This window comes from Periplaneta americana, chromosome 6 (genome assembly GCF_040183065.1).
Source record: "Periplaneta americana isolate PAMFEO1 chromosome 6, P.americana_PAMFEO1_priV1, whole genome shotgun sequence".
In the NCBI taxonomy this organism is placed as follows: domain Eukaryota; kingdom Metazoa; phylum Arthropoda; class Insecta; order Blattodea; family Blattidae; genus Periplaneta; species Periplaneta americana.
This window is the reverse complement of record NC_091122.1, coordinates 97,599,780-97,622,008: the sequence shown is the minus strand read 5'-3', so window position 1 is coordinate 97,622,008 and position 22,229 is coordinate 97,599,780. Positions and strand designations below refer to the sequence as shown.

Below are 22,229 nucleotides of genomic sequence, written 5' to 3'. Positions count from 1 at the left end.
AAACTTAGGCACCCATATGCCGTATGGCTCCTTACAGACAAAATTTTCATTTCTCCATACTATTAATTAAAAAAAATTGTAGGTTCCATACGATTAATTAAAAAAAATTGTAGGTTCCATACGATTAATTAAAAAAAATTGTAGGTTCCATACGATATATGGCCTCGTGTGGCCTCCATGACAGCACTGGGGTCAGTTAGTTTAGGCACTTTTACACCTTGCATATACAATCAACTGCATCTCCACAAAAAAATTCCTTATAAATTGAACAGTTTTGACTTCAGAAATCACAGGAACTGCTTCAGTGCTACTTTCACCCAGGTAGTAGTTAGCAGTTAATCATTTCAAAGCTCTTGTTATATTATGAAATAGCATCACACAATGCTACCAAAATAAATGTTCCCAGTGTTAAAATTACAGAGTGTAAATTTCGCTTAGGACAGTTTTTGCTCTGGAAAATTAAAGGAAACAAACCGTACGTCAAACCAGCAGCTGAGACACAAAGCATCTGAAATTCGGAAGTGGTTAAAAATTTTTATATTTCGTTCTTTCTTATTTACCAGCAACAGAAGTACCAGTATCAGATTTTTTGCAGAGCTAATATCAGAGGCCCCTCCTATTAGAGAATGTTTTGAATATTATTATATTCTGGAAAACTACATTGGCACATCAACCTCCCCTCCCCCCGCCTAAATTCTGAGCTGAAGCACGAAAATTTCAAAATGTACAAACTACAGATGCGGCAGAATGTTACCACAGTGGTCTTCAGCAAGAATTTTGTAAGACATATCCAAATATCTTCATGGTCATTATATGTATTAAAGTAAAACATATACTACATGTGAAGTACCTCCTAAAAATGAGAGAAATAGAAATGGGAAGGACAATAAAAAAAAGTGGAATGGACAAACACTAAGAAACTATTCATCTTGAATCAGTATGAACAATAGGACACTTTTTTTTGGTGCCAGAGGTATAGAATATAAAATTAAGTTGCATCAATAAGTTTTTCGAGTTTAGCATTACTTTAAGTATTTATTGTCCCCCTGTTGGAAAGATGGAATTACTTTGTTTGAAACTTGATGAAATTGTATTGTACCTTAACTCAATTTATTAAGGTACAATAAAATTCAAAATAATAACTGCAGGCCATTTTAAAATAAATCTGTTGGATGTAAATTATTTCTTAATTTATTAGGACCATAAAGGTATTTTTACAAGCGATAGATTGAATCATTTTTATCTTAATAATTTAATGTAGGATGATTATTTCGGGAATTGTTATGCTCTAAATTGTGAGGATATTTTAATACTTTTTTAAAATATAAATTTGGAATATTTTTCCAGTTAGTAAAGAGTAATTCAGAGAGACAGAGGTCTCAAGCATATTTATTGACACATGCCAGAATTATTAAATATGAAAAAAAGAGTTCTTGCACTAACATACTGTTTATAAAGTAACCAAATCTTAAGAAATACAGTATATGTACTGGTATTCTATATAAAGGCATAGGAGTGAATATAAATCTGTTTTAAGGAATTCCTATTTAATATTCCTGCTATAGGAACATGACAAAATAAATACAACGCAGCATGGAAGCTAATTCAACTCTTTATCGAGTATTGTTGATGAGATGTGTTATGAAGGTAGACCGAATCATTCAATATAAATGTATAAATAGGACGAATAATAATAGATTAATTTCAATGTATTTAGTATCAAAACTGAAAGCGGTAACTAGTCTATTAATGATGTCTTAACAAGTATAAATAAAATGGACTCTTGACAAGAGACACACATTTGGCTTCAGTAATAACTAGGACTTCAAGGAATTTATGGTAGCTCACCTGTCAGGCAAAACTCTGAATAGTCAGCATTGTCAAACTATAGAAGCGCGATTAAAAAGTATTTTTTTCCCCACCCATTACATATGATTGCTTTTTTCAAGTCCCGGTAATAACTTTAAATTAATTATCCCACATATTTGGGTGGGGCCTTTCTTTGTTTCTGACATAATTTATGAGAGTTTCTCTTTTACACTTCAATAGAGAAATACAACTTTCAGTGGACAATGAATGTGTAACTCTAATGGAACTCTAAGAAACACAGCATTAATGTTTTCTTCTTTTCTTTCTTGCCCTTTAGTTTTTGTTGCAGATAACATCATGCTATTGGATAATTATGCATGCACCTTTCTAATAAAATTGGCATAAATTTCAGTGGTCTCAGAAGTAAAATTAAATGTGTAATAGCTTCTCGGTGAAAAATATTTACTGAAAATTATTGTAGGATTTGAATAGAAATGCCACTTCTCAGGCAAGGTTATTCGTGGATGACTGTATGATATATAGAAAAAATTAGTGATAAATCTTATATCACCACCTTGCAAAACTAGCTTGACGTTATTGAAAACTGGACTACAACAAATAAAATTAAAATCAATGTGAGCAAAAGTAAATCAATATGTATCCTTCTGTAAAACACAAAATTAAATTCGTCTCACATACCAATTAAATGGATCACCAGTGCCACAAGTAAACACTTAGGTACTGTATATATTTTAGTAACAAACTGGTTGAAATAAGTCACTAATATTACAAGGATAGCTTGGAAAGCACTACATTTCTTTATGTGTATTCTTAAGAAAGCTAACCGAAAGTCAAAAAAATTAATGTACAGTTTCCCTGGAAAAGGATGAGACGATTGAATATTCCCAAGTCTCAGATGTAAGACACTGCGCATGATCGGAGACCAGAGCACTGATACACAAGATAACGAATATTGAGTTACTTAAATGCAGGCTATTTGGTTTGTTACTACCATCGTTCCGAAATTCACTTCAAATACTGCAAAAAATATGATAATATTACGTAAATAAAATATAAATATATACGTAAATCGTGTAGTAAAATCGACAATGGACCTTCATGACTAGATCGACACTCCGCACAGAAAGGAAAGCTTTCATGTCGTTTCAATAGCTCAGACGCTAAGACTTCTGCCTGTTGTGTAGAAGAGAGCGAGTTCGATTCTTAGTCTACGTCAACGATTTTTTTTTGTCTAAATAATGTTGAAATAGTTAAGTAACGTTAAAATAGAGTTTTACAAAGTCCTGAAATTAAAACTGATCACAGACAATACAAAATTACAAGTTATAATATTATAAACGTTAATCTAGTGAATGCATTTACATACACACACACATATACAATGTAAATGCATATATATTAAAAACTAACAATTAAAATGAAATTTAAAAATATTCCTAAGCCACACAGACAAACTTTTACAAAGGTTTAGAGTCCTTAGGCTATGTCATTTGCTGAGTAATTATTACAATATTTTATTAGTAGCTTTCCCATATGTGTAAGAAATGCACTCGCACAAAACACTTTTTGTTAAAAGTGTGGCTTTGGATTATTTCACTCTCACCCCTTCAGTTGATTTTAACTATTTTATCTACGTGTTTCCAATAGTGTTTAATTTAATGTGCATTCAATTTTATTCATGTTATGATTGAATGAAAAGGCATTGTTGCAATTATTGACTAATTACATATATTAATACTAATTATTAAATGCAACTGTTAAGTAACCAATTGTAGTGTCTTTTGCAAAATCTTTAATGTTTAAGTTGTCAATAATATTTCTGTACCGTATACTATAAGACGTTAAAAGAATTTGCAATAGATTTGGAATCCTCTACTTTATAATCACTTGTTTTAATGGAAAAATATTTTCTTTCTTAGAATATCTACAAGTTTAACTTTAATAATATTCCGAATAGCTTTAATTGCATTATCTGAATTTTGTACTTTTCTATTCAAATGTATTCTATTTCCCTCTTTCATTATTTTTGATAAATTACACTCCTACTTCTTGTAGTATTTAAGAACATGAGGATCATTACATATCAGCTTATTACATAGAGATTCTTCTTTTTAATACATTAGATTTTTAAGTCCCTGCATTATCTACATTTTTTTACTTTTGAATTTTTTCACAACATTCAGTGGAGAACATCCACTGAAGTGATTCTGAAATTAAGTGAAAGATACAATACATTTACCCTTAATACCAGTAGTATCAGTATCATATACGTTTTTCCAAGATTCATATTATAGACATAAATGTAAATAATCACTAGATACTTGAAATTGCTCAGTGACATTGAAAACACTTAGGATTTGTGTATCATGTTCAGAAAAGCCATTGATTATAGATTCTGTCGAATAGAAATTCAGTCTAATTCTATGTACAAAACTTTTATCAATGGCTGTGCTACTTCAGCTTGTATGCTGGTAGGAAAATTACGCTACAACTAAGGTTGTCAGTTTCAAGGAGTGAATTTAATTTACTTTTACGGAAAAGTTCCAAGAGATAATCTATGTTTATGTCACTACAGAGTAGCCACCTATGCCCACCGACGCCCTCGAAATCGAGACGAATTGTGGAATCAAGTTATTGACACCTGGGAAGATCTCGCCGAGGATCAGAACCTATTGCACAATCTTGTGACATCCATGCCGGATTGACTTAGAGCTGTAATAGAAGCTGATGGCATGTGGACAAGATTTTAAGTTAACAGGTCTTGTTTTGTTTCTTATGATTATTGTTTCAGGAAGAATACTTTTAACTTCCAAGTAAGATTTTTTTTTGACGAGGTTCAGCCCACTTGTAAGACCCAGAATTTGGGCATAAATTATTCCATATTTTTCGACAAATTAGACAGTCGAGGAACTGTGAAGAAATTAATTACACGTCAATAAAAAAAAGTTTTACCCGGGATCGAACACGAGACGTTTTGGTTATATAGTAGAACCGACACGCTACTATATGAGCTACCGAGACAAGACAGTGACAGCAGCAGTCCAGAATGTAGATCCCATAGCAGGCGTTTGCCATTCGGTACAGAGAAGCAGTGATATTTTGGGACTCGAGCTATGTTGTGAAATCGTGGCCTTAAATCGCTATCTTCTTCGTGATTCTTATTCTGGTCCTTGTCCTTGTTGTGGTCCTTGTAACAATTCTTGTTGTATATGTCATGGTATTTATTGTTACGTCGATATCGAGTGAACCGCGCTGTAGAACTTTAACTTCCGACGACCAAGAGTCGTCTCATTCCTTTTAAGGGTAACTGTACATAACCCATGTTCGGTCCACTGCTGTGGAGTAATGGTAGGCACATCTGACCATGAAATGAGTGGGCCCGGGTTCAAATCCTGGACAAGTTACTGGTTGAGGTTTTTTCCGAGGTTTTCCCCAATTGTAAGGCGAATGTCATGTAATCTATGGCGAATCCTCAACCTCATCTCGCCAAATATCATTTCACTATCACCAATCCCATCGAGGCTAAATAACCTAGTAGTTGATACAACATCGTTACATAATCAATTTAAAAAAGACGTCAGATAAGCAGAGGAAGTTACAAAAGCTTGTGGTGGCAAATTTAAAGTTTCCGTGATGTTCAAGAAAGGAAAGTACTACAAATGGGAGGAAAAGTAGATAGCCTATATTGGTGTATTCATCACATGATATTACACAGGAGATATCACCACATATGGTTGTAAATAACCAAGGACATTTTAAATCTGAATGTGTATTTTAATGTAATCAAGTGTTGCTTTGTATAGTAAGAACTGTAGGCACTGTGTATAAATCTCGATATGCATCTGAAAAAAATAGTAATCAACTTGGCAGAAATGTTTGTGTGTCACAATATAATTCGTAATATTTTATTTGTTAATGGCACTGTTATTTTTATTAAAGTACGTCAGCAGTTACATGTACTACACAAGTGTCTTAATTCTTTGGAAAACAACTATTTATGTCATTTGGCACAATAATATGAACATTTTCCATTTTGGTAATAAATTAAGTGGCAAGAAAATGTTCATATGTCACACCATATAATATTTCATATTTTTTACATTATTAATTATTCCTTTTCATTAAGATTTTCTGTTTATATTTTGGAATGCTTATGTTAAAAGACAGTGATGTCTCTTTCATAAACTCTTAAGTATTTAATTAAATATCCTGTGACGATCATAGTTACTTCGAAAATGTTATGTGTGTCACTATGGAATGACCCAGCAGTATTGATAGTATTGTTACAAATTACAAAACCTGAAACTGTTAGAATGGGATCAGGAGTAGTGACAAAAAAATGTAATGTTGTAGGCCTACATCAACATGACTATTTTAATCCAGTGTCTAATAAGGTGTGAAGGCCTTTTGAGGTAAACAGTATTGAAAATGTGAGGGAAGGGGTATTCCTTGGTAATGGATTAGGCCTGTATACTTTATAATATTATTAACTATATATTGTTAAAGTACCTAGTAAATATCGTAATATGTATATTATATAATACTGTAAACGAGACATCACAGGCTGCAAACTAGATTATTCTTGTGTTTGTATAATTATACGAACATGTATGAAATAAACAAGACTACTATTGCTTAGGTTAGGATAGTATTATTTATATATTGTAATCAGGCTATATGCACAAATTTTCCAATATACTACTATCATAACTAAATAGGTAATGTTAACATTAATTTTCATACGCTTTTGTGGTGCAAGTTAAAATAATTCAAAGTAAAGTATAATAAAACTCCGACAACATTATAATCATGAACGTCAAATTCTCTTATTTCATTTATTCTTCAGTCCCTTATTTTCCATTGTTCTTTGGATTTATCATTAATAAAATATCAATTAACGGATAAATTATGTTATACACTCAGTTGATAATATAAATAATATTCACGACAAATATATAAAAACAGAAGAGATAACGAATCATATTATTGCCGCCCGATACGGTACCATTACAACATGGTCTACATATTGCTTTGCCTGGCAGAGATTCTGAATTATATTCAATACAAAGGTGTACTTTATCTTATCTCTTCGCTTTGCCCACGTGACAACTATAAATAGCTGCCTCGTTCCGAACTGTCTATGTTCCGAACTTGCCAAGTTGCCAAGGTCATATAGGCCAATAATATTTATCCATGGTCATCAGTTGTCGACAGTACATACCGAGATTATCTCGTAAGCAAGAAATAATCGATTTAGAGTTCGTGTCTCGTGATGGTGTTGGTCATTGTGCCATCTGTTGACGATTATTGAACTACATCAAGCCGGCCTCGACTGCAAACCCTAAAGCCTATATAAAAGAGCTATCTGTTAGTATATATGATCTAGGATTATGCCCAGAGTATGTAATAATACGAATTTAATATATCAAAACACACTTGCACTAACTGTAAGATAGACCTACTTGTGTAGCGAGCATTAGTTGCAATGAGACTGAAGGTTGGGGTTACGAACTGGGGTATATCTATTTGGTGTCCCTACATTGACATCACCAGTTATATACTCCAAGACTCGGTAACTTCATTGCTCACTAAAGGTGTATGGGATCCGATGTCTATTTATAACTAAATAATTCTTTCTTGCAAATAACTTAATTACCTTTTAAATATAGGTGCCTGAGAGTTCGCTGTCGCCTGAATGGAACTTGCAACATTGATGATTTCTTCAGACATCCTTCCATTGCCATCTCCTGTGTCACTACTCTCATGCCTTCCACAACTTTATCTTTTCTATTCCCTGCACTTTTATTGAAAATCCCTCTTACTCTCTCCTTTATCTCTATTCTTTTTCTTTCATTTATATTCTCTCCATTTGTCGACTCATTCAAGTTTTCTAAACAAAATTCAACATCGAATAACTCTCCATTAATTTTCAAATTATCCTTAATTGCTTTTCCATAATCCCCCAGAGACCAAGGAAAACAGCAGTTGCAGCCTTCAGACTATTGACAAATCATGACTGTCTAGCAAGTCATTTCTACAGAATAGGTATCTCAGCTTCACCCATATGTATCCTGTGTAACGATCCAGCAGAAATGAATGAAGACCACTTGAAGACCTGTGAAGCATTACGATCAGAAGAAACTACAGTTCAAAAGTATTGGAAAGCACGACTGCTAATGGCTTCATTGCCAAATGCAAGGCACTAGACAACAACAACAACTTTTCCATAATGTGCATTATTCCTAGCAGCCTTCATAAATGACACTAACACCATTCTTCTACACCTCACCTCGTATTCAAAATCTTCCTCTATACTAGTATTCGGATCTTTCAATGCTTTCTTACTATCTATGATCTTCTCCTTAATCATCTGGTTGCCAGTCTGACCAAAATGGGCCTATTATTCCCATTTCACATCCTATACACTTCTTTCACTTGCCATTTCAAATGTCAATACCTAACCACTCCCAGCATATATTCATTATCACTTCATACATATCCCAAGACTGTTCTTTCACTTGCTCTTCAATACCAAAGAAGATTAGATTGTTCCTCCTTTTCTCTTCTAAATATTTCACCTTCTTTTTTAATATATTCCTCTTTTGTAGATCTTCTAGTTTTCTATTAATAATGTCGATGCTCTCCCTTAAGCTTGTGTTATTTATTCTCAACAGATCCTTCACCTCACTTAATGTTCACTACGAAACAGCTTGCATATACTATTGCACTTTGCTAAGTTAGCAGGCTGGCGATCAGTTACATCTTATTCGTCTCGTTGCTTGTTGAGGAATTGTAAATGTAATTTATCAAGATGAAATAATGCTTTTGGAAGAACATTCTTATTCCGATATATTAACCAGTTTATTCAAGCTCTAACTCTCTGCACAAATATATTTATCTGCGACTTATTACTTTTTTTGTTATTCTTTTCCAGCTTGGGTCATGCCAATGGAACTCTGAATCCAGTTAGAAATTTTGGTTTTTCCAATTATCCTCTGCTGGCACAGAATTCTGTGGTTTGGGTAAGTGACAAAAACTTAGTGTGACTTAAATTGTGTACACACAACTGTAATTTAACTATATGAATCGCGATTTGTATATTATTTTTTAAATGTTTGTAATAACTTTCTTTTAATCCTGATGCAGAGCTTATCAACTTGTGATTGGGTGAACGCAGTTGCTCAGGGAACGTTGGCAGGAGAGCTGGCAGTAATTTTCTCTCATCAGCTACTCATTGCTGTATGCACAGAGAAAGGCATGAAGAATAAGAGAATGGTAACTGTGTACTTTCATGATCATTTGCCTGTTCATATTATCTATTAGAAACCTTGAGTTGATATGAGCAGTGTAATTTTGTCTATTTTTTTCCTTTTTCCGCCTCGTCTCCTTCCCTTCTTTCTTCCATGCTGATTTTTCTTCTTCTTTCCTCTCCTCTTTCTTCACCTTTTCCTCCTTTTCTCCTCCCTTTTTTCCTTACCATTTTTTTTCTTCTTCATTTTCGTGGCCTGTGATACTTGCAGAATAGATGTCATTCTTATTCCCTTAACAACTAGTTGTCCAAAACTCCAGGTGACCCATCATGGAAGTGCTATGGCACTTCTTTTTCATCTGTTCATTCTGCCTTACAGCATCAGGCCTTCTAACCATTTCCTGTACTCATCTCAGTCCTGTGCCATTCTACTTAACATCGAACTCCCTTTCTTCTTCTCGTAAATTCGTATTTTGTAATGATTGCAGTAATGAAGCACATGTCCACCGTTGTGGCTGAGGGGTTAGTGAGTCTAACTCCGAACCCAGTGGTCCCGGGTTCGATTCCCAGTTAGGGCGAGTTGCCTGGGTGAGGTTTTTTCGGGGTTTTTCCCTCACTCCTATGGATGAATATCAGGTAACTTTATCAGGCGATTGGAACCCCACTCATTTTCGCCACTTCCTTTCCTTTCCTCCCCAGTCATCCTTTCCTCATCATCCCATTTCTGGTTTTTCAGATCACTCTACAGGTGGCCTCCCGGAACTACTGGCTCTCTCGACCGGCCTCCATGGAATGTAGCAAAATGATGTTGGATGGCTTCTGTAATGAGCACCCAAGGCGGACTTACTCGGAGGAGGTGTTTCGCCTCAGACCGACAGGGGGGGGGGGGGGGGGCCTTGGGGGAAGTTGCCGAAGCAGGAATGGTATATGGATTTCTGTTGGCTGTAGGGACCGGTCATTAGGGAGTCATGTGGTTGGGTTGGTGCACGTAGGGGATCTGTGGCACACAACTCATTCCATATTGAGGGTTAGTGCAATAGATCTCAACAGGTCGCAGTGCTGGGCCATCTGTACCTCCCCTCACTTAAATTCCATTCCATTCCAATGAAGCACATGATTTTTGTAGCATAAAAGTTTGTCAGCTTTCAACTTAATGCTGTAACTGCCTCTAATGTGGAAACAGCATCGCAGTATTGTCAGTTAAAATCATTGTCATCACTGCCACCATTGGCACTGTCATCCTAAAAATTATATGAACTATTTCTTATAATGGCTGTTCTTCCATAGTCAGAACATCATGGATATGATTTCTGAAATGCACCTGGCTGAAAATTTTCCCACTGTGCATTTATGTCAATGCACATTGGTCTAAATGGAAGAAACCTGTAAATTACACCAACATAAATGCACAGTGTTAATAACATTACGAACATATTAAAATTGAAGAGACCAAAAAATAATTGTGTAAATGGTGGGAACATTTCTGTGATAAAAAAGATCCTCTAAAGAACTAAGAAGAAAAGAAGAGACAAATTTGTGTATGAAAAAACTCAATTTGATTATTACAGTCAAAGGAGGAAAGCTGTTAGAACAGTTTTACAAGATAATAAACCTGTGTACAAAATCGATACACAGACATTTTTCGAAAAGTTTAACTAACGTTTCTTAAAAGAAACTAACTTTGTTTGTTCAGAGTATGAATCCTATTTTGACGAATCAGAGCTCGTTTAGTTAATGATTGTTATAATACAATACCGGTAATAACTGTTGATGAAATTCAATCAGCAATGAAAGCATCAAAATAGATACTGCTTTGGGTTTTGTTAGAATTTTCATGTGAGTTTTAAAACACAACATAGTTGTCAAGATCCTGTCATTAATATATTAACAAATTTCCGAAATGGTTTATGTCCCCACTCTTTTTAAACAAGCTAGGATTGTTCTCATTTACAAAGATGGTGACGAGAAAGATGCTGACAACTTTAGATCCATTTCTATTTGTTCAGTTCTTAGAAGAGTTCCAGAGATAATTTTAGATTGAGACTACAAAATTACATCTCTTTTAGTGATAATCAGAAAGGATTTACCTCTGTCCGAGGTGCACACATTAATGTTGCGATTTTGGATACCATCCTAAAAAAGGCTAAACCAAAAAAAAAGTCTAACCTTAGTGTTCTTGGACATAAGTAAAGCATTCGATAATAATGGACACTAACATATTGAAAAATCAATTCACAGTCGCAACTTGCCTACTCAATTAAAAGATTTAATCTTAGATTTTCAAATTGGGAATAACACCTATATTAAAGCTAACGGAAAGAGAACACCTTTAATTAATATCAATTGTGGTGTGATGCATGGCATGCTTTTATCACCCTCTTTGTACAACATTGCCACTGATTTCATCTTGGACGAGCTGACACAGGAAACAGTCAAACAAATGTAAAGCTATGAATTGGTTTCAGGGATGAAAAAAATTACAGTTTTTGATTTGCAAATGATATAGTCATTGTTGGGGAAAACTGCCATTACGCACACAAACGTGGCAATCCAACGATTTCAAGAGGTTGGCTTATCTCTAAATTCCAACAAATCTGTTTCCATCTCCATTGAAAATAATCATTTAGATTACGAACCATTATGTGTTAATTCATGTACTATATACACTCTCCAAAAAAGGATGAAAAATTCGTTATTTGTTTGGGGATCGACTTTTCCTATAAAATAGTCTTAGACATAAAATTGGATAAGACCTGAAACAAAATTTGGATCTGCTTGTTGGTAGCCCATTGTTGAAAGCTGAGCAAAAAAAAAAAAAAAAAAAAAAAAAAAAAAAACTTACTGGCTTTTAAGGAACCCGAAGGTTCATTGCTGCTCTCACATAAGCTCGCCATTGGTCCCTGTCCTGAGCAAGATTAATCCAGTCTTTATCACCATATCCCACCTCCTTCAAATCCATTTTAATATTATCTTCCCATCTACGTCTCAGCCTCCCCAAAGGTCTTTTTCCCTCGAGCCTCCCAACTAACACTCGATATGCATTTCTGGATTTGCCCATATGTGCTACATGCCCTGGCCATCTCAAACGTCTGGATTTAATGTTCCTAATTATGTCTGGTGAAGAATACAATGTGTGCAGTTCTGTGTTGTGTAACTTTCTCCAAAATTATTTTACCAAAATTAATTTGTTTTCAAAATACTCCTGTATCAAATATTTCAAAGTCATTTGTAATTAAGATAGATAAGATCAATAAAAACTCAGTGAAGGAAATTCAACTGCCTGCTAACACACCTGACACAATGCTGTATTCTTCAAAAAAGGTTAAAGGCCTAGGTGTTTATAAAGCTCAGTGGGAAGCATTTATACAACAATTTAATGCTTGCCACAATCTAGAGAAGTCTGAAAATGCATATATTTCCAGCATTCGAAACCTCAAAAAAAGACCATTAATATGCATTAATGAGTTAGGTTTTGAAGATTCAGACTCTCTAATCGATAAAACACTCTCAAACATCAGATGAAAACTCAGAATGCTTGAATATCATAAATGGTGTCAACCCAAACACATGGCAAAGGAGTAATTCTCTATCAACAATACCAACATGCTAACTTGGATGGAATCCAGAATGGGACTCTCCAGCACAGAATGGCGTGATGCTCTCAAATTACAGGGAAATCTTGCTCGTGTGAGAGCTCTTCTTGGATGGAGCCAGGACAACTTCTGTTGCAGACATTGTGGCGAGCACAAAACTCTACCTTATGTCCTTGACTTTTGTCACTATAGAGAGCTCCTCCGAAACACCAGGCATCATTTGATAAGGAGCAAAATACTGTCTGCCATCAAGACCAACAATAGCAACTGAGAGTTTTATGAAGAAGTCGCTTCAATGGGAGTCATAGACAAGTAGGCATAATTGCTATTGACCACAGTTTAAAGACAGGGTACATACTGGATCCCACCATACAATTTGAGACCTGCAGTGACTAGCCTTTGGAAGTAGACAACGAGAAAAAAAACAAATTTATGAACCAACATCTGACTTCTTTAAAAATTATCATCTGAAGACCATTGAAATTATGGATATATTCATTGGAAGCCAGGCAACTGTAACAAAATACTTTTTTTTTTATTTTTGTGAATGATTTAATTTACCGAGAACAATCTGTAAAGAAATTGCCCTTATGACCCTTACGTCATCTATTCAGATTTTAAAATATAATTTATATAACAACAGCACATAATTTCAATGATTTATCCTTTTGATATATGTAGTCTAAATTCATGTATATGTACTTCTTTTATTATTTAATATTATTACATTTTGTTAGGTATACTTTGTCATTTTAGGCAGGCTACTCTGGTATTAAGTTCTGTAAATTAAATTTGTACTGTAACTGAAATTATTAATTACTTCTGGCTTTTCGTCATCATCTATGCTGTGAATTATTGTTTAAAATCGAGTTTATATGCAGTTGTCAGTTTTAATGACACTGTGTTGATTGCAAAAATATTCCAATCTTATGGAGATGGGAGATGGGACAAACATAGATAGTGTTCAGTGGAAACAAAGGAATGATGGATAGTTTGTTTTGGAGATTTTGCCTTTTGTTTAATTTTCAATTTATTTTTAAACTGCTTTCATCAGCTGATAAGGAATGAAATAGATCTCTGGATCACTTTTCATAGTAACATCTGTAGAATTTCAGCACCTTGTTTTGCCACTTGGTCTGCTGTTATTGACAGTCACATCGTAGTGGGAAGGAATCCTCTAGTTAAAGAATTTCATTAAAGAAATGGGCATTCTGGTAGGTTAGAGGGGTGCTATGGCTTAAATTGCAGCTTTAGATTCTGTTAAAAATGATATATTTTGAGGAGCAAATATTGGAAAATAATAATATTAATATGACTTTGCTCCACAGATCATTAGCTACACTGAGAGCACAAAGCTGCAAGATGAGAAGCAGCAGGAGGCTGAGACCACTAGAGTTGCCAGCACAGTAATGTCGGATAGTGAGGTTCCTAGTCAGGGTACACACAGCTCCTCAGGACTAGAGGGTGTAGATTCCAGTGAAAGTGCAAGGACGAGTGGGCAAGTACAGAAAGGGATTGAGGGGACAGAGAATTCAGAGGGTGGTGTGATTGATGCAGAGTGTCGGACTAGTGATATGTCACAGCTGAAGACTGATGATTTGGATTCCCCAGAGAAGAACGATGATCAGGGATCATGGGACAGTGAAATGGAGCATAACAGTGAAAGTGACAGCGAGGACTTCGATGAGCTGCAAAATAGACAGACATCTCCTACTGGGCCCGTCTTCAAGTCATATGAAGATGCAGACAAGAAGTGTGGTCTCATCCTATGCAACTTCCCCACTGTGAGTATTTCATCTTAAGACTATAATGTAGTGTATATAATGTGAATTTAATCTCCTCCTTGTTTGTCATGTGCATTACAGCCTATTGACTTACTGTGTTTGTCCTAGCTTGTTTCAGCAAAAACATTTCAAAATTTCTTTACTAGACAATACAAGTTCTCAATAGGAAGGCTGCTAACTATCCTTCTCAGGTTTTGTTGTACTGTATTTTTCTTGTACGTTTGATGAATATGGCGGACTTTGTTTTATGAATTCACAGCAAATCTTTTACACACCTGTGATATAAATTAATATTGTAAGAAGTTCCTTGCACAGTTTAAGTTGTCAAGCTACTGGTTTATAATTTAAATCATCCTTGTTTCTTGCGTATTAACTCTGCATGCCCTCTTTCATCATTGGAATTATCAGCTTGGTATTAGGCCTCCATATTTTTTACCTCTTAAGGTAGATGTTCCATTATTTTTCACTGTTAGAAACTGAATACTTACCTGATTCAAAGGCTTTTATTCCATTCCTGCAGTATGATATTCACGTCTACATCTCATATCTGAACAGTATTTCCCTATCTACTGCGTGAGTCTTATCAGTGCCCCTTCTTAGATCTACGTTATTGTTTCCAAATTTAGTGTAACATTTGCAATCTAAGCTTCTATGACAGTGATTAAAATTAAACCTGCCCAGTGCACTCTTATTGGATCACTGGATGATACAGTCAGGGCCGCTGACAGAATTTATGGGCCCCTATGCAATACTGTACTCAGACCCCTTATATATTATATATAAGTTACCAGTTATTCTAACCATAATAATTATTTGAATCGCTTCATAAAGAAAGGGCATCAGTCACATTTTTTTCGAAATTGAGTTAACATTGAATTTCCCATCTTGAATGTTCAACACATCATTTTATCAAGAAAAGAAACCAGTCCAACATTTCTTTCATCGTGATATTGTGTTCAGAATGTGAGCGTTTTGTAAAGGAAGGGGCATCTGTCCGGACAGTTTTTCTTCATTTCCCACAACTTAGCTAAAATGAACTGATGCCCTTTCTTTATGAAGCAATTCATTTGCAAAATAAATAAAAGATCATCCCATACACAGATACGAACCTAAAAATATACACTTTCATTACATGAAAACTTTTAGCAAAACTTCACATTAGCACAATATATTATATTCATAAAACATTATTCCTAAACACCTGTAATTTCTAATTTGCAGTCCAACATCAACAAACAACTCTCCTTGACTTCAGTGATGCAAAATCATCAATTATATCATCAAAATTTAAAAACCTAACAAGATCGCTCTCCAGAGTAAGGAGGCCAAGGTTACTCAGTCGTTCTTGACACACTGTTTATCTGAATACTTCTTTATTTTCTTCATTTTGCTGAAGGATCTTTCAGCATCAGCAATTGTCACGGGAATTGTATAGAATATTCTAATCGCTATACAAATATTTGGAAATAAACTGACCAGTTTTAATTCCCTCAGACTATTTAGGAGATTCATAGGTTTCAATGGGGTTGGCCCGAAATTAGAGGCATGAATTGATTTTAAATATTTCGGCTCATCACTGATCTCTTTGTTAATGTCTTCATAATATTTTTCATCAAGATTAAATGTTAAGCACAGGAACGCCATTTCGTAATTTAAATTAAGAAACATGCCAAATGAATTAATTATCTTTACACCAAAAATGGATGCTCCCTGGACCAAATTATTGTATTTTATAATTGTTCGAATGCAACAGAATCCAGAAGTCTTGCTAAAGATGTTATTGCTAAAGCACTAAGAAATGACGTTCCTGTGATTATCAATTACCCTTACTTGTCCATTGTGCAGTTAAACTGTAATCGGTAACACTAATGAAAAGAATTTACTAGACAAGCAACAATGAAAAGACGAAAGTTTCGACACGAAACATACAATGTACTGAAAAGGAAACGTGATCCTGTGACATCGGTTTGGAAGAGTCCACTAGCATATTGTGGTGGGCCACCCAATAAATAATTGAACGTGTTCGGTACAAGTGACGGGAACATAGTTCAGGCAAATGCCGGGGCCCTCAAGTGTCATGTAGGTGAACATTAATACGGGAAACCGATATTCTATTATATAAAAGTCAAATATTTACATATGAAGTGGTAATTTGTATTAATTCTACTATTGTTGAGTTAATATGTTAAATTTATGTAATGAATATTCTTACAAAATTTTATAGTACTCGTATGTATCTACGAATAATAATTATTCATAATAATAAGAAGTAATCAGACTCACTTAATCTGACGGGCCCTTATTGCTCACGGGCCCATATGCACTCGTCCCCTTTACCCCCTCTTCTCGGCAGCCCTGGATACAGTATTGATACTGTGCATCAGTTAATACTTTCTGTTTAACTTAATTATGTAGTACATTTATTGCAAATTCATGAATAAAGATGAAATAAAGGTAAACTGTATGACCAGGCTCATCATTACTTTGTTCTCTATTCAGTAATGGATATTGTCACTAACTATTATGAAGGTTTCAGAGAGAGAATAGTGGAAACATGTCAGGACAAAAGTTTACTGGTACACAGCCTTCAGTGTGGCATAATACCTGTGAAAAAGTGTGTACAAGGTACACAAATTGGAAATTATATTAGGCTGATATCAGTGAATAGAGCCACTCACTTGTTGTTACGTGCTCCGTATTGAAAATCAGTTTTCTGTATAGCTGTTTTTATTTTCAAATAATGCTGCCTTTTTATTCAGTACAGCTGTTTAATTTCCTGTTATGCCACATTTAGTGCGTATTTATTATCAGGTGATTGTCTTGTTCAGTTTGTAAGTTGTGATAGTACACTGTGTCCATAAAGTCCAGCAACAATTTTCTTAATTTATTACGCAAAATTACAAATTGTACAGCATTCATACACATGCCAAATGAAAGAGGAACCCATGAGGTTTGTTTTACAAAGATTTGATGTGGAAACGACGTGTAGCTTCGCAGATGTCACATGGTAATCAAACTCTTGCCATACCTTTCCTGCATATCCTGAGTTACAGTGGTGGCAGCTTCTCCAGTCCTATGCTTGAGTTCCTCTAAATTTTGTAAAAGTGGCATATACACACGATCTGTGATGTAACACCACAGGAAGAAGTGACAGGGAGTCAGATATAGTCTTTTTGTGAGCCGCTTTTCTAAACAGAAATCCAAAGCACATTCAAGCCAGCATTGAGGCAACTCGATGTTCAGGTATGGAAATGCGACGGAGTTCCATCCTGCTAGAAAAGAAACTTACCTATTAGAATCTTTCTGAATTTGCAGCAACAACCATCGCTGCAACATATCTAGATATGGATGTCCAGCAACATTCTTCTCAGCGAAGAAGAATAGTTCCATATAGTTTCAGATGTGACAATGCACCTTAGGTGAATCACGCTTATATTGAATGATTTCACGAGGGTTCTGGATGCCCCAAATTTGACAGTTATGTCTGTTGATTTTGCCATTTGTGTGAAACGTCGTTTTGTCACTAAAAACTAAGTGATTCACAAAGTCTTCAGCTTCTTCCATCTATTGTGGCATTTGGACGCAAAACTGGATTCTTTGTCATCGGGTTTGAAATGATATAATAGCTGCAATGTCTCTTATGCAGTGTCTTCCATACTGTCATACATGGCAATTGGAGCTTCCAGGATGCTCTGCAAATTGGCTTTTTTCAGAATCTTTGTGAATGTCTCTCTGACTCAGTTAATATTCTCTTGAGTCATGCTGGGATGGCCACTCTTTTGCTGTGGACACAAAAAAGCATTATTGACGAATTTGTTACATCAGGCATAAATTGCCTTACTGCTTGGTGCTTTTTTGTCATACTTAGTCCGGAGTTTACGTTGGACGTCTGTAGCACTCTTCTTTCTATCGAATTCCAGCACACAGAAAGCATGCTCTGCATCAGAGATCACTGTCTTTACAAAAATGCCAACTGTTGCAAATGGATGGAACTACTGGCATTTGCGGTAAAATCCAGACAAAACTATTTGAGTTCCTTTTTCATATGACATGCATATTAAAGTTTAATCATTTGTAATCTTTGTGTAATAAATTAAGAAAACCATTACCTGACTTTATGGACACGGTGTATTTTGTAACATTGTGCATTTTTATGAGAATTTCATGGATGTTTGTACTGTTTTCACAAAAAGATAATTGAGAATCTAAAAGTATTGTAATATTTTTAATGATTTATCAATTCAGTATGGAAGATTTTTAAATGCTGCAAGTATAACTTCGAGCTTCTTGTCAACATTTGTTATTCCATAAACCAGAGTATTCCCAAAAGTGAGATTCCTTTGAAAACCATAATTCGTTAATTTTCGTAGGGGAACCTGACTGAGATGCCTCCAGAAGCTAGACTGTGGATGCGACAGTCGGACAAGATGAGAACTGCGGATTTAGATATGTATCCTATCACTTCCATCAACAGGGTGAGCTGGAATCCAAACTGTCGCAGCTTCTTGTGGCTTGCAGCAGGCTACCAGTGTGGCTTGGTGCGAGTGCCTTGCATACGAGCGATGCATTACAATCTCATTGAAGACGTTCTTGTACAAGGAGAGCGCAAAGTCACCACTCTTTTGAATAAGAAGTCAGCAGGTTGTTCCACTAATTAGCCTCTGTATATCAGTTACTTAACTGTACTTTTCGTTGGTTTAACCTTTCATTGCCATCTTCAATTCGCTTTCATATGAATTAATTTTTTTGCTGAAGGTTACAGTTAGTGTATTAATATGGAAATATGTCAGAATTGAAAGAGAGTTTGTAATATATATGTACATACATTTATTTTGCAATAATATGAAGCTCTGTTGTATATGGTTGAGCTTGTCTTTTGTTTGGGAACACACAAAACGAATACATGAGGGTCCCTTAATCTCAAGTTATGACCATTCATATATGCAATAACAGACTAAGTATAGTTTTGTAAATTCTTGAGGTATTATTGTTTGCTGACATAGTAAGTTTGTCTTGGCTATGATGTCTCTCTGGTCGAGAGTTTAATCTGAGAAAATAATAACTCCTGAATATCTATTTATTTCAGTGATCAAATAAATTAAACAAACATTCATAATTATTTAAACATATTATCAAGAATATATCTTGAAGATTCTTATAAAGAATTTTGTGGCGCAGTTTCTATTTATTTTCCATCATAATTGATGAAAAATGCCAAAATATTACATTTACTTTACTTGACTGCCTTACATACATCTTCCACAGAGTAGTTGTAATACGCACAGAAGTTCTGGATGCACTTAGTGAATTGGTTACTTAGGAGATATTGCAGGCATCATGAAGCTTGAGATCAAGATAGTTAAAATTAAAGCTTTGCCAAATTAACTTTCCTAGTTTCTTGTAAAATTTACACTCAGAATTTTCTTTACTTAATTGTGAAAATGCTGATTTAAACATTAATATTATTAGTGAGATCAGTGAAAGAGAGCATGGCAGTGAAGAGTTAAAACCAGCAACTCTTGTGAAAAGCAGAACATGAACTCTTGCAATAATGTGTAGATTTTAAAAGTATTGTATTTGTAAAATTCAAGATTTCTTGGAATTTATTATAAAATGAAATATAAAGATAGTGTCATTATACAAAAGTGAACTCTGATCTTCCACACTCATCAGATGATCATTACGCTTCTGTGGAGCTCTTGTCTGATTTAACCAAACGTATCAAGGTTGGAACAACCAGCTAAGATCAACGTGATATTATTTCCTTATTTTATTTACACAATTAATTTATTGTTCAACCTGATTGGCACCTTAATAGGAGTGCTGCAGGCGCCCTCTGAAGTATGTATATAAATCATGTAACTCCGAATTTGGTAATATCAATCTGTTAAAGACTACGTAATAATAAAAAAATGAAATTTCACTTCTTGATGCTGTTGTTCTGTCATTCACCCACATCTTAGGAAATCCGTTGGTCATATTTATTCTTATTTTTTGGTCTTCCCAAAGATGAGATTTTGTGCAATGTTCCTAAACATTTTAGGCTATCTTGTTTCATTTATGTTGAAAGTGTGTCAGATACCCAAATTTCTACTAGAATATTTCTATAGGGAAAATTTGGAAAAATTTAAATTCCATTCACCACTGACTATATTTCTAATCATCCTGCCCTTTCTCCCTATGACTCTATTTCACATCTTGCTTCATAATTATATGGATTCAAAAAGCTGAAAGCTGTAAAAGACGTAAAATCACTGACTTCAGATTCAGTTAATTTTACATGATATATCAGTTTTAATAAATAAAGTTCTACTAAAATATTTCTGTCTGAGATTATCAATCATAACAAGAACATCTCCCAAGATTTCCTGAAGTGAGTTAGGCACTGTTGCTTGCGACCTTTGGCCTTGAATAAGCGACTTTTTGGCAGTGTTGATTGTTCATATTGAAATTGATAAGACTCACAGAGGTCTGATACAAAATCGCAAAAATTGGATGACATGATCTTGGATTATGGGAAGAAAGCATCTCTCCTAATATTCATGAAGTTACATTTCTCCATTCATCATGGTCTTGCTTACTAGCGAAATTAATTATATTTCATGCATTTTAATTTAATTTCTAAATAATATTGTTACTAATTGTACTTAGTAAATCTTTAAGCTCATCACTGAATATTTGGGATTTTACTGTTATTAGCTTCTTCTGAGAGCCTTTATGTATGAATTCTGGAGCAAACTGAGGTATATAAATAGCTTTCAATGGAGCTATATTTTGATGGAAAACTATTATCAGCTACAAATTCAGTAAAATACCTTACTTGGGGTGATTTTTGATACTGAACTTCTCTCTTCCTCTCTCCATCTCCCTCTTTCTGTCACATCTCCCCTCCCACACCCCTTTCCTTGTCCCCCTCCTTCTCCACTCCCTCCCTACCCCTCTCTCGATCTCTCTCTCTCCACCTCTCCCCCCCTCTCTCTCTCTCTCCTTCCCTAATTTATTTAAGTGTGCATATAAACGCATTAATATTTTATAAACAAATGTTCTTTAAATTAGAGTTTTACATAAGTATGTGTATTTTAAATGTTAATATTTTATAAACATGAACTTTGCAATAATCAAAAGTCACAGAGGACAAGACATGGAAGTTTACAGTGAAACATGCCATGAAAAATACAAAAATTATATGTCGATAAAACAGAGTATTTTGACCATAAAACATTTCATTATATCTAATAAATTGAAAAACAAAAAAATTCTTAGAGGGCAACAGGTGATTTATATCCAAAATCCTTAAAGTTGAATAGGGCCGAAAGTAAAGAAAAAAATGTTTGAGGCTTTTTTTCAAAAATTGATAGACATACAATTTAGAGGAAACGTGGTGAAATGCTTCCTCCTATTCCTTCTCCGGTCAAAGAAGCCTTATAATATGCTTCTGCCGAAAATGTAGTTATATACATTGGAGAACAGTTCTTATGTGGACGGAAACAGTAAAATTGTCTTCACTTGTACAACAAATCTGACTAATCTAACTTTTCTCTTAAATAATGAATGCATCATTGTTTTAGCTGGCAGTACTTTTGATTATTCTCCCAACCATCAAATGTACACCATACATTCGTGTGTTAATGCTTCCAATATTCCTGTGATTATTTTTTTTTTGCTCCAAATGCTAATACACTGGCAATTAACGTTTCCCATTTTCAAAATACCATAACTGATTTATAGTTTAAAGAAACTGCAAACTGTGGACACTGATAGGCATGTTATAGT

The 22,229-nt window shown here is 34.7% G+C and overlaps 1 protein-coding gene across 6 annotated transcripts in view; it reads left to right on the top strand.

The window, feature by feature from the left end:
* LOC138701528 (putative uncharacterized protein DDB_G0282133) overlaps positions 1-19,745 on the top strand; it is a 210,261-nt gene extending 190,516 nt beyond the window's left edge. For 5 of the 6 annotated variants that reach the window (XM_069828522.1, XM_069828525.1, XM_069828521.1 and 2 more), the window contains 4 exons: positions 8,765-8,852; positions 8,977-9,105; positions 14,001-14,456; positions 18,827-19,745. In XM_069828522.1, coding sequence (XP_069684623.1) covers positions 8,765-8,852; positions 8,977-9,105; positions 14,001-14,456; positions 18,827-19,114 — 961 coding nt within the window. In that variant the 3' untranslated portion in view covers positions 19,115-19,745. Of the gene's footprint in view, positions 1-8,764; positions 8,853-8,976; positions 9,106-9,350; positions 9,534-14,000; positions 14,457-18,826 lie in introns of those variants that run through there. The other variant, XM_069828524.1, reaches the window with a different exon arrangement.
* Positions 19,746-22,229: the final 2,484 nt, after the last annotated feature.